The sequence below is a fragment of the Ambystoma mexicanum genome, chromosome 2p, assembly GCF_040938575.1.
Source record: "Ambystoma mexicanum isolate Mex_15411 chromosome 2p, UKY_AmexF1_1, whole genome shotgun sequence".
Lineage (NCBI taxonomy): Eukaryota > Metazoa > Chordata > Amphibia > Caudata > Ambystomatidae > Ambystoma > Ambystoma mexicanum.
The window spans coordinates 1,007,095,916-1,007,112,984 of record NC_090923.1 but is presented as its reverse complement, the minus strand read 5'-3'; the positions used below and the strand labels follow the sequence as shown (position 1 = coordinate 1,007,112,984).

General features: G+C 48.0%; 1 protein-coding gene across 2 annotated transcripts in view; it reads left to right on the top strand.

Annotated features, from left to right (window-relative positions):
- The window catches only part of LOC138567021 (cofilin-2-like), a 46,945-nt gene extending 45,298 nt beyond the window's left edge, over positions 1-1,647 (top strand). For both annotated transcript variants that reach the window (XM_069644831.1, XM_069644830.1), the window contains exon 4: positions 674-1,647. In XM_069644831.1, coding sequence (XP_069500932.1) covers positions 674-783 — 110 coding nt within the window. In that variant the 3' untranslated portion in view covers positions 784-1,647. The remainder of the gene's footprint in view (positions 1-673) is intronic.
- Positions 1,648-17,069: the final 15,422 nt, after the last annotated feature.

Sequence of the window (17,069 nt, the reverse complement as noted above, 5' to 3'; positions counted from 1 at the left end):
ATCTTGTTCTGCTGGGTCCCCATTGGTGGCATCATAAATCCGTATGCAGCCTTTGCATTCTGTTCTTCAATGGGAGAGATGGAAAACTGTTGGTGGCTGGAATATGTTTTGTGTATTTGATTATTTTTATTGTAATGTGAACTGTTATGTTGGCACCTTGACTGGCTTGTCTGCCCAAATCTCTGGGGCCCCCAAAGGCTGTTTGGTAACACCGCTTGGTAGGTTCTTGGGCGTTGTACGGAAACCGAAGTGCATGTAAATTTATGCTAGTGTTCAGTGATTTCAGTAGTAGAATATTTTTGTATGGCAGGTTCTGTGAACGGATATACGATATTGGCCATACTTAAAAGAACTATGGCTTGCCCAACTAGCATACAAACGTGGGAATATTGTCTACCAGTGGCAGAAATATTCTGGTGCTTTGAGGTATTCTGATAAAGTAGGAGTGGCTCAATGAAGCAAACTGCATACGAGATGAGGTTTGATTGGAAGACCTTCTACAGCCCAAACTAAATGGAGCACGTGTTTTTTATCCATTCTGCTCCAAGTAATCGTAATGAGTTTCGTGGACTCCTATCCTTGGTTGCGTATGTAGGTACTGTCGTATCTTTGTGCTCGTAATATTGCCATGGAATTTGCTATTTCAGCTGAGTCCTTGTTTTAAATTTTCCAGGAATCAAACACGAATGTCAGGTGAACCACCAGGAAGATATCGAAGATCGTTCTACTCTGGCTAACAAGTTGGGACCAACGGTTATTAGCCTGGAGGGCAAGCCCATATGAAGCGGCGGTGTCTGTGCTAGTTACTGAAGGAGCGTCCACCTATACGTCTTGTGCTACCTTTTGTTTGAGTTTGGGTTGAGGGAGAGAAGGGGCAGACTTTTTTAGACTTTGTCCTGTTAGCATGCCAGTATCCAATTTAATAACTAACCCAACGGGCTGCCTGACCTTGCCTTAAAGGGTCACTTTCCAAACCATTTGCCAAATGGATGTAATATTGTGTCAACTCGAACCTTGGTTTACCCATGGGCATAATTGGTATTCTGAGCTGTCAATTGGCGCATCCTACATATTCCTGGTCTTAATTGAGTGTTTTAAAATGGGTGTTTGTCTTCAACATTGTTAATTAACCTTGTCCTCAGCAGCATTCCAAGCATGTTGTGCTGCCAGTTGATAAAGAACCATCAGCACATCCCCTCTAGAAGCTGTTGGACGATGTTTTCTTAAACTCATTCCTTTTATTAATGGACCAATAATTCAGTTTCTTGCTGCCTAATCGCCCACATTAAGACAATGTAGGTGGATATCCCATGTTATTATGCTCCTGTCTGAACAGCAACCCGAAGTACTAATTGCTGAACATTGCCAGTTGACCGTTTTCAAAAATGGGGAATCCATCTATTGTATCTGTACTCTAGTTTAATAAAAATTATGAACTGGTTTTATTTGTGCATTGATGAATGGGTTTGACAATCTGCCAATTTAGTCATTAGCTTAACTTAGTAGCCTGTCTTTTTCTTTTTTTTAGTAGTATGTAAATGGTAATACTAAGTTCAGAACAAATGTTGGGTGGGATTCTTGCTTAGTTAGTAATGTGGACGTGGCATCAATGGAAACGCATCAATAAAGTGAATTAACGGAAAATCATTTTTTCTTTTTTGGTAAAGTTTTTTAGAGTGTAGTTGGTGCCTTTAATATTCCTGACCCAGCTTAGTATATTAATTTGATCCCACAACCATGCTCTTATATACGGGTCCTCAAATAAGCCTACCCTACTAGTCACAATTGGTGTGCTAAATCTAAATGGTATCTGCAAATGAACAATGCAACTAGAGCCCAACGAAGTACACTTGTTTGCTGGGCTCCTGTGTTTTCCTGAGTTCTAAATGGGGCCGCTCCCATTGAGTTGGAATTGTCTTAAGACAAACTGCAGAATTGTTCTGCGGCCAAACCTAGAACTGCTTTGGCAAATCTTCCAGGATCACCCAAGCACTCATTGTGTGTTGTTCTGTGCATGCCCTGTATCACAGCTCAATTTTGACAACAGTTTAGGATGCAGACCTTTTAGCCACCTCAGAATGGTCTTCTCTTGTAGCACCTTCCTGCTTTCCCCTATACTCTTGTTACCATCTCCTCTTGTCTTTCCTCCCAGTTGTTTCCCCTGGTAGGGGCACAGTATACACCACTACAGACGATATGTGCTATACTATGGTAGGAACTAGGCATATGTAATTGCATAGTACTGAAAGTTCCTTAATGGCAAAAATGTAATTTTCCTCTTGAATAACCCATTGAGCCATCAGAACTATAAGGGTGCAAGTAATACTTTAGTTTGCTTGTCAGAACGCACACTCAAGCTCAAGACTAACCCCGATCGCACCTTCACCACATGACTGATTGTCCCTTAATATGAGTGCCCAGACTCGTCCCCGTCCCCCCTCCCACCCCAACTCTATACCTTGAGCTCAAGCCTTGCTAGTAGCAGGACTTTCCCACACTTGGGAACCTGTTTGCATTAAAGAGCACTGCTATTCACTCAAAGCACATCCCCAGATATTGGTAAAGCTTTTTGAGCATTGCAACATCATCAATTTGGAGCCAGTCGGAAGGCTCCCAATCTCCAGGTGCCTTGTCTAACCATTGCTTACGTTGTGAAAAGCTAGCGGCTCTGTGCAAGCCACCACATCTGTATGGGGGAATTTACACTCTAGTGGTGTTTCCACAAAGCTGATTGGCCCTGATGAACTGGTATAGCCTGGAAACATTGCAGCTGCTCACCTGGGTACCTGAACCGGCAGCAAGAGTGAATGATTGTTGTGTGCCTTACATGGCCCCACGTCCTCACGTAAGCTATTGCACCGATTACTTTGTTGGCAAGATGAGACTGCACTCTGCTGCAGCACTGCATAAACAACTGCAAAGAAACGTAAGTCTAAATTTAAATTATATTGAAACTGTTAACTGCCAACTTGTTCCCTGCATTCCCCCGCCTGGTAAATCCTGGTGAATTACTTCTCACATCGGCAGTTATGTCACTATTTAAATATTATGCTAATTTGTTTTTTCCCTATTTTTATGAAATACCGAGGGTGTTTATAATGGCTTTATAGACCCCACACTTGGGCCATACTCTTTGTTCTGGTCTTCATAACTCGATAACGGGCTATTGCTATGCTCTGGCCTTAACTCTGCCTTCAGGGCCTTTGGCGCCTGGAATGGTCCTCATTGCAGGTCTAGGTCTATAAAGCCATCTTAAAATTAGCACCTTGACAGCATACAGACTAATAACAAGGTGCAGCGCATTCCATGCAGCAACACTGATGGCCTCTAATTCCTGAATGGTGGCCTACCACTAATCCCCACTGGGTGCAAAATAATAAGTTGTCTCCGCAAAGTCCTCAGAAGGCTTGCACCCCAGAAATTAATGATGGCCCTTTGATGCAAAGGAGCCTCAAGGACATTCTGCGTCCTTCTCTTCAGTGCACCCATACAACAGCCGAAGACCTGATGGACTAGTGCTTTGGATCTGGTTAGCTGCTGTGTGGTGGGAGCAAATGTTTAGTTGGTTGGTAGGTGATCTTGGAGGTCTTGGTCAGGGGGAGTGGCGGGGGCGAAGCATGCAACCTTGCACTCGTACGCCTGTCAGAGAAATGGGGCCTTTCTGCAATCTCACAATACCACTTGTCAATTCCCTTCTGCCCTGAATAGATGCATTGTATCCCAAAAGGAACAAAGACAAGCATCGACTAGTTGCAGGAGGGGCAGAGTTGGGATAGGAGCCGTTTTGGCAACTGTAGACTGTGATATGAAGTACTTTGGGCGGCAGTATGGTAGGTCCTCCGTTCTTTATGTTGCATGCTTACAGATTACACGTTTGGTATTTGAGATGGGAGGCAGGATTTTAGCCATTTACTGGAGAGCCCACCGGCTCACACGTCTCACTGTCCTGGGCGGAACTCAACCTGCAGAACATTAGATTATGAGTCATCTCATGCATCGGGGAAGCAGGATACAAAAACTACCACGAGGTCCCCTTTAGGGGAGGCTAGAAATGATGGTTGTGGTAAGGGCTGCGAATTTTGAAGGCTGGGTAACTGGAGGGATAGCTCTAGTTGGTGGGAGGACTACCACATACAATCAAGTATTTACTAATATTTGTGTAAATAACGCTCATTTTTTCACGTTTTTAACTTCACAGGGACCACTCTGCTTCCTTTTATCAAGTAGAGGAGCAAGAAACCTTTGCGTTCACACAGCTTTTATTGTTTAGCTAGTCTGTTTTATTTCTTTTTCAAAACATTTTTTCTCTCTCGTGGAAAGTATTTTTCTATTATACACTTTTTTTTCAAACGGCATACAATGGTGCGAAAACATGCAAAAACATAGATGTACAAACAATAACGTAGAACACAGTGGTTTTCAAGATTCGAGGTATTTTATCAAACCTACAAATCATTACATCCAGAGCATACAAGTGCAAGATTTTGTTTGACGCCACCCCTTTTTTCAATAAGATTTGAAGGCTGCAGGCTTCCATTTTGGCATTTAGTGTGTTGGCGGATACTTTGCCATATTTAGGTGCTGTGCTCTGTATCCTCTTTCGACCTTTGCTTGTTTGAGGCAGAGCATTGGGTTGGTATGGACAAGGGCCATAATCCCTGCTTTTCTCCCAAAGGGCTACCCTGCTGTCTCCCATGAGCCCTAGCTTCTGACACAATCCAAAACCCAAATCCCCTTCGCCAGCATTGGATCTTTCATGATTCACATGCTGTTAACATTCCCAGTCCGACTGGGAAATACTGGTAACTTTGACTTAGTAATGTTCCTATGGAAATATTTTGACACTGAGTGTCCCATCAATGTTGTGGGTTCCTCTGTTGGTACCAATGGGATGTTGGTATAGCTCCACCCCAGCAGCTTCCCTTCACATTTCAATCGTCTTCCAAGCTGTTGGGATTACTCCCATTTCTCTCCTGAGAGAATGACATTTTTTCAAAAATAACTTCAAAATTTCGTCTTTGGTACATCCTACATAAAAATTCATTGGTTTCCAGTTCCAACCATGGAAACTTCAGGACCTAAAAAGTCTTTATTTAGGCCACGTGAAGCCTGTGGCCTACACAACCATTTACGAGGGGGACAGGCACTCAATATCTTTCCTGCCTATAGCTGAACCATTTTGCCGACTGCTTTTGGCATCTGCCAGGGGTGCTTTCAAAAGACCCTGAAGAACAGGAACAGATGCCCGCTCAATAAGGGAGCCCATCTGGCTTCTGAGGTAGGCTTGTCACGGAGTGGGAGAGCAGCCACTCCCTCTGACAAGTGGTCACTGTCAAGACGGGAGTTCCAGATTTGAGGAGCCAGTGGCAATGAAGCAAAACACTGGTGAGGCAAAATCGTCCTCTGGGCACGATCAAGCCAAACGCTCGTTACTTGTGAAGAAACCTCTGCCCAGTGGTATAGTCCCATTCAGGGTCCATACACTCTTCCAAGGGTCCGTCGTCGAGGTCACTGTCGGACAAACCTAGGGAGACAGGCTTGCACCAGTCCTCCAAATCCACAGACCCGTCCAGGAAATCTATCAACAGACAACTAAACCGCCTACGACATTCTCAACATCGTCGTTGAAAGTCTACTTTACGAGTGGCAAAAAACACTACTCGGCAGAATCTCAGAGATCCTCCTCTGGCCACGAGTCATCAAGACACTCGTCAATGGCCAAATTGTTGGAGGCGATGAATCAACGACTGCATCTTTGTCCGGGTCTACGGCTCATCTCCAGCTGACCACTTGGACCACCTTGAAGACCAAGACCGTTGTCTGCTGAAAAGCCTACACATCAGTCTACCGCCAGTTTGGACGTTTCAGAATTACCCTCAATGATATAGCATGACCAGGCTTGCCAGCACATCTGTTGCTTACCCAGCTACCATACCGGAAGACATTCTGCAACTTGAGTATGTTGGATTTTGAGCCTCCACCATCTATCTGATCCTGAAGGAACTTCTGATCCATCTATCCATGGGCCAGCTAGAGTGCAAACTGCGCCTCTAGCATCACAAACGCCTACTCTGCCATCAGCCTCTACAGGAGTAGGTGGTATGCAGACACCATACCCCCTTTATAAATCCTCAATCTCTGCTTTCCATGCAGGTTCTTTCTACACTGCAGTCTCTATTAGGCCGGCTTGATGCCACCGCTTCCTAAGGCAATGCATCCATATGGACATCCCCATGTTACCTCTAATGAAGGGATCCAACCTATCCCTCTAGAGACCAGGGCGCACACCCTAGGATGCAAACACTACCTAAACCACCTCCACATACATTTAGACCATGTAGGAGAGCACAAGAGGAAGGGGAATTGGCTGACACAGACCAGAACACAGATCCGAGGGAGACCACTTCAGCTGCCTCCTTCTCCCCAAGGAGAGCCAACACCTCGGACACAGATCAAGATGCACTGGGTAGCCCTGCTCAGCCTTCACCTCCGGACAATATTGGAGCCAAGGCATGCCAGGAGATTAGCCAAATATCAGAAGAGAAGAAAGATGGATTCCTCCTCAACCATATGGGTAAACACAGGAAGAGGCAGTATTTTCCATACCCATTCTGGATTACGTGTGGCAGCAGGGCCTCTGTACTATGAAACATCCTTTTACAGAGCCTGCAGTTAAGAAGGCGGGGGGGCAGTTTCAGGCTCCAGATACTACTCGAACACAGCTTAAGTGTGCCATTTCTAGACAATGAGAATTGGAAAATGGATGTCTTTGGAAAGAAGGTTCTTGCCATTGGGGCGACAACTGTGAAAGCAGCCAATGCCTTAGCAATAGTCGCTCAATATGATTGAGAGATGTGGCACTGTCTGGTCCCTTTAGTGGAGCACCTGCTGGAACAGTAGAGAAAGAAGGCTATGCTGCTGGTGCGAGGAAAAAGCCTTGAATCACGGCATCAACATAGCTGTAGACCTCGCTGAAACTGGGTTTAAGCAGATCAGCAATGGGGTAGACTCAGGCATGGCAAGAAATGCAATAGTTATCGATTTGCCACGCAAATAGAATATTCAGCGTCAAAATCAACAAAGCCCTTAAGGCGGACTCGGACACGGCTGTATCGCTCACTGCCCGTCTAACCAGGCGGTCATTTAGAGGAGCCTCTGGCAATGTAAGATTCTCAGGATCCAGAGACAGCAAGAGCTACAGTAGGCCTGAATATTATTCTAGGGGCTACAAGCACAATTCAGTCCTCCCAGCGCAGTAGAGCATACCAGGGGCAAAGAGCACAGCTATACCACCTCCCTGAGAGGTCGTCAAAATAAGGCACAGCAAGGACTGCCACAAGGGCAGTCGGGTGGAGGGGAGGGGGAAATGTGGCATTTACCTTGACGAGTGGCAAACGACAGGGGTGCTAGATGCAATCCAGTACGCCCACTTGTTGAAGCGCCCACAAATCCCGATCCAATCTCACCCACACCATCACGTCTTAAGGCACGTGATACGTCACATGCTAAGAAAAAGCCATTGAAAAAGTGCCTCCCTCAGCAAGAGGAATGGGAGCATACACAAGGTACTTTGTGGTTTTAAAAAAAAAAACTGCAAGTGGCGCCCTATTCTGGATCTACGAATACTAAACCAGAACAGCAAAAAAAACGAAATTCAAAATGGTAATGCTCCAAGAGGGCATAAAAGCCGTTCAGACCCAGGCATTCCTTGCAGCCTTAGACCTCAAAAGATGCAAAGATCCAAGGCACCGAAAGTACCGGAGTTGTTTTGGGGGGCAAAAGCCATTATCGATTTCAGGTACTACTTTGCCTAAAATCGGCACACAGAAAATTCACGAAGTGCCTGGCACCTCTAGCAGTCTTCCTACGGAAGCAAGGCCACCACGTTTACCTGTACTTTAACGATTGGCTAGTTCGTGGTCAACGTATCAACACGCCTTGCAGGCAGACAGATGCTGCTTCAACAGTTGGGCTTTACAATCCACTATAGGAAATCCTGTACAGTTCTGTCATGAAGCTTGGTTTTTCTGGGCGAATCAGCAGACAAATAGGATGTAAAAGAGCTCCAAATGTTCTTGGGCCTGTTCTGCATCCCACAGATTACCATATTCTCTCTATCACTAAGCCAGGTCAAGCCTTTTTGCCACATGCTCAACCCTGGAGGGAACTCGCTTGTCCGTTTCATGAATATGCAGCACCAAGCCGTTTCCGATAGCGTTTTGGCAGTCCCAGGAGCCATCCAAACATGCAGCACAAAAATTCAGACTGGACAAGCGGTCCCAACATAAATGGATTCCTCCACCTCCTCCAAGAATGCCCTCAATTTAATACAAGCCCATATCATGTGCAGAAAGTCTGCCGAATCCGTTGCATTTCGGGTAGCTTGCTGTTCTAGTGCCATCAAACGGATGTATGCAAACCGGGGACTGATGCACTGTGTAATGTCTTGAGCTGGATCACCTGTAACCGGGTGTTAATGCCCCACTGTCTACTGCTGCAGAGCACCGCCCACTGTTTATCCGTGAAGGGGGTCCCCGCGTTGTCCTCATTTGTTTTACACTTTAGAGCAACCTTAGAGAAATCTTGCTGTACCACCCTAAAGAGTGCGGAGACCACCCATTTGCTCCCAGGTGAACACCTAATTAACTACAAGAGCGGAGTGCTCTGTGGACTCTCTGGGAACAAGGGGGGCCATTCCCTAAAAGCAGCTTTCATTCTGAATTACTGTAGCCTACGCTGAAAGCACTCTCCCATCTTCTCAGCAAATAGTTCTTTTGTAACAAAAATCCTGTTTGGGTACATGTCTGCCATACGGCTGAAACCTGCCCCCCACCACTCCTGAATAATAGCCTCGTTGGATGTTGGCACCAAACTGTCTTATGTTCCAGAGTGGGATACCCGGGTCGAAAGGGGAAAATCTACCCTCCGCCTCTTCAGGACTCTTCCATTCATATACCATGCATGCTACATGGTAGAATTTACATTTGTCTAACCCCCCGCCCCCCCGGAAATCAAAACCCCCTGCAGTGACTATGGGCGCACCAAGCATTGTTCAATGTACACATGGGGGGGACACTAGGGCCCCCGGCATCCACAGAGATGCAAAGTACAGCTGAGCTGCTAGGAAGTAGTGTTCTACATCCTGTGCACTGTCCCAAGGGAGGGTTAGTGTTATCCCAGCTAATGCGATGATTTTGCGGATGACAAGCTAGCTTAACCCGCGGGGCCTTTATTCCGTGAGAAACGATCCCTGGCCACACTGGGATATTCTGAAAGATATGAGTTTGGGAATCGCAATCCTCTTGGCAACAGCGATCTTGCCCAGCAGTGAAGTGGGAGCCTACACCACCTCTCCACCTTTGCCTGCAGACCATTCAGTATTTCATGTGGTTGTCTGCAAGTAGTGTTTGGGTATCTACTGACCTGCACCCCCAAATATGTAACCTCTGTCTGCTCCCACCTATATCCTGCAGTATTTGATGGATTAATCGTGGGCTCATTCAGTGGGAATAATATGGATTTATCCCGAGACCCCACGCCTCCCTGAACTGTCCAATCTCTTGCGACAGTGGGCCTATTTTGCTCATGGGGTCTTTGAAATAAAGAATGGCGTTGTCCACATACAGCGATATCAACTCCCTAGTCCCATTGAATTTATGCAACTGGGCTGACGCCTCTCCCTCCCCAATTCAAAGGCTCAAGATCCTATACCACAATACCTATTCAGGCGCTCGACCTGACATACAGCAACCACCGAAAGATGGTGCTCTGGGACCCCCAACTGATGCAATACCTCAAATGGATAACTCCATGGAATCAAAGGCCTTTTCCGTGTCAAGTAAGGCCGCCTCAGCTTTCACTTTGGGTTGATCTGGGTGAGAATTGCAAACCTACTGCGCAAGTTTGACAAGGTCGACCTCCTGAGTAAAAAACCCAACTGGTCCACGTGTATATAATGTGTTCAATGTGCAGGAGCAGGCAGTCCACCAGCACCTTTGCAAAGATTTGTGTCCAGGTTCAGCAAGGATATTGGGCGGTACAAGGAGCATTCAAGGGGGTCCTTGTCCGGTTTCAATATTGGCTTTATTACTGCTTCGTGCATTGTTGGTGGGAGGCGCCCCACCTTGAAGCCCTCCTCCCAAATCGATAATGGATGCTGTTATCTCGGGGCCCCACTCCTTGTAGAACTGTGCTGTTGTCTAGTCCGTGCATGGCTCTTTGTAGGAAGACTGGGCCTTCACTGCCAGGAGATCTCGTCTATTGTGATGGGTACAGCCAATGCTTCCACAGTCATATCACTCGACCATGGGAGGGTTGCCTCCCTGATGAATTCCTCCAACGTCCCCTGTGATGTATAAAGGTTCCGAAAGGCATCTACTATTGCCTCGGGCCACACCGCCAGCTCCGATGTCCTCACCGCAGCTATATCCATATTCCCTTGTCCTTGCCTAACCATTGCTGCCAGTAGTTTGCCCGGCCTACCCTCTTCTCCATACCTACGGGCTGTTGCCAGATGCACCAGATATTTAACCACCCACTCTACAAAGTCATTAAAATGGTCTAGCACGTCCGTCAGTTTGGCCATAGACCAGTACCACCCCTCATCTACCTCCCTCTCGTACCTCTTGGCCTCCAACAAATCATTTTTAACACACCCAGTTCTAAAGACAGGCAGCCACTCCTTAGCACCACCTTAAATGCCTGCCACCCCGTGCTCATCCCGGATACAGAACCCAGATTCTCCTGAGTCTTGATCAAATAATGCCCTTCGCTCTTAAACACTATATACAACAGATCCGTGGGCATAAACCTCCGGAAGGGATGTGAGTACCTCCCGTTCCAGACACAGTACCCAAAGGACAGGCGAATAGTCAGAGCGTTTTGGGAAGTAGAACGTAGTTGACAGTTCAGTGAACTGTGGGTGACAGTTCAGTGAACTGTGGGGGAGACATGAGGGGCTAGCCAAAATGTAGTCTAACCGCGAGGAGGTACCATGCACCGTCGAATGAAACGAGCATTACCTCCCTTCTGTTCGGAGGAGCCTCCACACGTCTGGCAAACCCCTAATTTCCCCTGCCCGCCGGGATTGTTCCAGGTCCCTCCACTTCAGAGGCCTCTCCATTAAGGCCCAGGCCTGAACGTGCGCCAATTGGTATTTCCGTCGGGTGGGGACTCCCAGGCGGGAGTTGCACATAACCACCTGGGAGATTCTCGCCTTCTTATGAAGCAAAGCATTTTCTTCTGCAAGTTTGATAGGGGGGCTATTGGGATCATGGTGAGGGGAGAACAGGCATAAAGAAAACGTGAAAGGAGTTGAATCTTACAAGCGGTAATTCGCCCAGCATACTCTAATCTGGCTGTCCTTGGGCGGGTACTCCATTTGCACTGTTGGTTGTTGGTTCTAGCTCTGTTTGGTCTTGTACTTATATTTGCACTGTTAGGTTTAGTTTTCCAGCCTTACTTAGTCCTGTACACAAATAGCACTGTCAGGGTTAGGGTCTCGCCCGGTCTAGTCATATACTCTGATTTGCATTGTCAACTAGTTTAGTCCTTTACTCTGGTTGCATTGACTGGTTCAGCCCTTCCTCCCACTGGACAGGACTTTCAGTTGTGGCTGTGCCTAGTTATTCACCCAAATTGCATTGTCCGGCGTAGACCATCTCCCACTGTACAGGATGCTCGGATTTAGTTGTGCCCACTCTTATCCAGGGCTGCACGCTTTCGGTGTGTACCTACCTCCAATTGTACAGGATTCTCAGTTCCTCCTGTGGATTCTCCAGGCCTAGCACTACAACTGAATCGTTGGGAGTGGGCCTCCCACCCACCACACAGGACGCTCCACTTTGCCTGTATCCAAATACTGTTGGGTCTAGCCCTCTCTCCCACTAGACGGAACTCTCATATTTCAGGTGTAGTCTCCTCCACGGCTTAATATATGCAGATACCGACCACATTATGAAAGCCAGACCCCCCTGGTATAGACCTGCAGCAACATCGCAGCCTAAGGTACATATATTTCGCACCACTAGCGAGGACATGGGCTGCAGGCTCAGCTAAGCATCCATGCATGATGGAACACGACTAGGGCTAAGCACATCCAGTCTACTGCACACATAGCGGTCCAGACTGAAACATCTGACGTACCGCAACGCCTGCCACTAGCATACAGCGACCACCACCTGAAAGGAACTTGGTATAGCTGGCCTCACATAGACACTCTCAACAATAGCAAGCTATCTCTAACCCTCACCAGCACCCACCCATGTGTCTGACCTCTCTTGGGCTGCTTAGTCGCGCCTTGCCAGCCACTCAAGTCCTAGAACGGCAACATGCACACACGCATCTCTTAAACTAAACCCCCTAGAACTTTCCAACCACATCGACTAAGGTCACCAAGGGCGTTCAACCGAGGAAAAAGCTCATTGGGGCCACATAAGTGGGGAAAGAGCGCTATATAAATATACAATACAAATGAGTTTCCTGCAACATGCCTTTCGCAGTATTGGACCACTTTGCGAGCCTTGCGTGGGTTCTTAAATCCCCACACATTCCAATTGATCACTCTATTCGCCATTGATGGGCTGGAGATGGGGTCCATTGATCTGCCCACTCACCCGCCAGGGTCGTACCCCGGTTACCAACCGGTCTCACGAGACATGAATCTTTTTGCACTAACAAAAGCCCAACTTCCCATATAACTACCCCTCCCACTGCCCTAACATTCCCCCATCCATACTGCCCACCCCCAACTTGCAGTGGCATGTACTCCCTACCCAGCTTCCCCAAACAACCCAATGACCACGCGCCACAGCCCCGGGGAGCCAGACACTGCTGCCCAAGTGACCCCCACACCTCAAGGGGAGCACCTCTAAGCATCACCTTAGTATGCAACAGGACTGATTCATTATGTTCTCAAACATATTAGATACCCATCGAAGGGAAAAAAAACACCAATGTCACACGTTTAACCACGGCCCAATCCAGCCCAGTACTTTAATGATGTGGGATCGCCATTGTTGCCCCACCCCTTACTCAGGAGGCACGGCTGACCGCTTCATCAGGGACTTGAAGTCTTGTACAGCACCAGGGTCTGTAAAGAAGTGAGCATGATATCCATGTTAGACACGTAACTTGGACGGATATAACCTGACATACTGCATGCCACGGACACAGAGTGCTCTGCCGCCAGGAAGGAAAGGCGAGCTTTCTGGACAGACTGGGTAAAATCCAGGTGGAATGATACTCTTGCGTTCTCATAGGTGAGGTCCCCAAGTTCTCTTGCCATGCAGAGTATAGTATCCCGATCTTGGTAATTCAACAACCACAATGATTGGGTGAGGACTCTGTCCAGGTCGGGGAGCCACCTGTGACACCCGATGTGCCCTCTTGACCAGGAATTGGGTAGACAGTGAGGGTCCCTGCAGCACCTCCTTAATGAAGTGTTCCATGAAGACCTACTTTTTCTGCATGATTGTTTCCGGGACCCCCCCACCCCGCCCCCCAACACCTGGATGTTTATCCATGATCTCGCCTCCAGGACCTCATTTTTCTCCTAGATTGTCTTCACATCTCTCCAACTCCTGGATTGCCTGTGTCACATCGCTGCTAGTCTCCTCCATGTTCCCACCCGATGCTCAACCTTGGAAATCTGACCACTCTCCTTCTCAATGCGCTCCTGTATCCTATCAACCTTGTATGCCATCCCGTCCAGCTTTGTATTGATGGACGCGAACCCTGACCTTCTCTCCGCCAACACCAGTGCAAGTTCTGATGTCGGGGTGTTCCCGCTTGGTCCTGCAGGTGCCTCCTCCTGACCAGACTGGGGTGCTCTGTCAGGGGTGTCCCAAGACGCCATCATTTCCCCCCTCTCCTTGTTTAGCCTTTCCTTCAGGGAAAAAGTTAGACTGGACTGTCGCTTGTTTCCCTTAGTCATAAAGCTCTCTGTATGGTGCGCTGCGTGGCTCCGCCAGTGTAAGCACAACTGGGAGAATGAAACGGCCAGGGACAACCTGCCTCCTGGCCGCTGACCCGGGTCACCTTTTCTGGTGATTTCGTGTTAAGTCAGAGCTGCCCTTCCCCCTGCACGCATCCGGTGAGCGTCACAAAAGGATTGTAGCGCTCTGGTGTCGGCAGAATTTTCGAAGGGGGGACCAAGCAAATGAGGCAGTCATATGCATCTTACTGTTGAGATGGACCGCCTAGGGCTCCCCCACCCTCCTTTGCTGCCTAAGGCCTTGTCTAGATATGATATGGCATTTATAACGTGCCTATACACAAGGTTTTTCTCAGCTCGTTTGGGGCAGTTCATTATGATCCAATCAGGTTCTCACCAGCTCATGCAGAGGCTACCTCTAGCCGCTTTTTGGATCTCTGGTACCCACGCACCCCGGTAGTACAAAAAATGTCTCCCACTAGAGTCAGCCTTCAAGAGGGCACTATGCCCACATTTATACTCCTGACTGCAGGTCTGGCATTTTAGCCCCTGCTCCCAGGCAGGATAGATCCCCCGCACCCACAGCCACACTTCTCTACACATAGCCTGCAGCTCCCTCTAGCCTGCATCCACACTCTGAGGGCCGCCATGCTGTTCACGTCCTGGTGTTTCTTGGGCCCCCCCCCCGTCCTCCAGATGGGGGTTGGCCACACTCCTTCCACTCTCTGGGCACGGCTCTGCTGCTCAACCTCTTTGCCCAGTTGCAGTGATGCCGGCAGCACCTGGGCTCCGGGACTGCTCACCGGCACCACCTGGTAATATGCACCAGGCAGTGGTCCCAGGCCTCTCGCCCTCTGCAGTGTCTCTAACTCAGCATGGCACAGCTCAGGCTCCACGGGTCACCAGGCTTGGGTCCCAGATCAGCGTCTTATTCATCAGGGTTTCCCCAGCACAGGGCACAAGCTCAGATATCGGCCCCTGATGGGCAGCACAGCCTCTTGTCCGGTCTTTGCTGTGGTCTCTCTAGCACCCCCGGCATTCCGCTGATTCCCCCACTGCTAGCTTCACATGCGGCCAGTGCAAAAGTTTCTTGCGACCTGATGGTCCCAAATCGGATTACCTGGTCAGACAGGATTTCCTGGTCAGACAAGGTAACCATCTCCCGGACTGTCACACTGAAATGGTGGACATACCCCTTCAACATGGCAAAAGGAATGTCACTGATGAAGCCAGATTCCCATTTTACCATTGTGACCAATGCCTCCCAGGTGGGATGGGGTGCTCATTTAGTCCAGCACCATGTCAAAGGCCTCTGGTCCCCCGAGGAAGCCTTACTACACATCAATGTACTAGAATTACGAGCAGTGTACTGGGTTCTGAAATCCTGTCTTCCTTTAATCGAGAATTTGGTGGTATGTGTCCTCATCAACAAGACCACAATGTTTTATCTACGGAAGCAAGGTGGAACGCGATCAGACGCTTTGTCCCAAGAAGCACAGACCATCTGGCACAACATTCTACTTCAGATCTACTTTCCCCGGATGCAGAACAAGCAAGTGCACATGAGTGGCAACTGTACAGCATCTAGATAGCCGACATTTTCTCAATGTGCCGCCCCCCCCTGTAGACCTTTTTTAGCCAGCCCCAAAAACCTGCAGTGCCAGAATTTTGCCAGTAGGATTCTGCATCCCGACTCTCACGGGGATGCATTTTTGTTCCCTTGGAACAGGGCGTTTGCCTACATGTTTCCTCTTTTTCCTCTCGTAAGGAAAATGATACAGATGATATGCGAAGGTTGTTGTAGGATAATCTTGGTAGACCCGTACCGGCCAGGCAGACCTGGTTCTCCGAACTGCTTCGATTGGCTGGAGACGATCCAATTCATCTAGGATCTCAGGCAATCATCTATTCCAGAACAACTGGATGATCTTACATCACGACCCAGGTTCTCATTAACAGCATGGCTCCTCACCACTCCGAATTTGGTCATTTTAATATTCCCTCAAGACTGACAGCGCATTCTAGCAGCCACTAGAGCCCCTGCTACCAACATCTCCTGTATCTTAAAATGGATAAGATTATGTGCATGGTGTACATAGCAGCCTAACCTGCAGCTGCTAGCTATAACCTCCAAAAGATCCTTATCTGCTGAAACTAGCTACAGAGGGTCTGGCTGTCTCTTCCATCAAAGTGCATTTATCAGCTATATCCAGGTTTACACGGAAAAGTATCTTATCTGTTCTACAGTGACTGGCTAATCAAATTTCTTGAGGCGTCTTTCGTACCTTCACACCAAAGAAAAGGATTCCACCTGTATGGCGCCTGAACCTGGTCCTTGCAGAGAGATTGTGAAGCCTCCATTCAACCCTTAACAACCCACATCAAATTTCTAATTTGGAAGGTGGCTTTTTTTTTTTTTTTTTATAGTGGCCGTTACGTCTTCTAGGTGTTTCGGAGCTCCAAACCTTGGTTATAGACCCTCCGTATCTATGGTTCATGAGAGAGTCGTTCTCTCCAGTAATCCCCATTTAATTCCTAAAGTACCATCAGAGTTATGCTACCATAACTCTACCCACATTCTTTCCAAATGCCACTTAACCAGCAGAAAAAGCTCTGCCTTAAAGGGCATTGAAATATTACTTGGATCGTGCAATCTTTTAGAACGACTAAGTGGTTTGTAGCCTTTGGTCCATCCAACAAAGGAAGATCCATCTCAAAACCGGGCATTTCAAGAGGGGTTTCATCTACAATCTCCTTCTGCCACTCTAAGGCCAATAGGCTGTTAAAATCGGCACACAGAGCACACTCCACTAGATTTGTTCTCTGTGAAAGGGACAGTGAGCTAAAGACTTGGTAGAGTCTCTCCCAGGGGTTATTCACCCAAGAACAGGTCATTGGGCTGTGTTCGTGCTGGTAGAGAGATTCCCAGACCCCCCTTTGTTTTACATAAATTAACTTAGGGTCTCACCCTAAGTTACCAGGGCGATCCAGCCGCGGACCCCTTGCTCACTGTTCATAGAGAGGCACAGCTTCACTTCACTGATGATGCCCCACAAGGCTGAAACACGTGTATGGAGTTGCTGTTGGTACCCTTGTTCAGAGGAGAATTGCCTAGCAATTCGGTGCTGGACTGCCA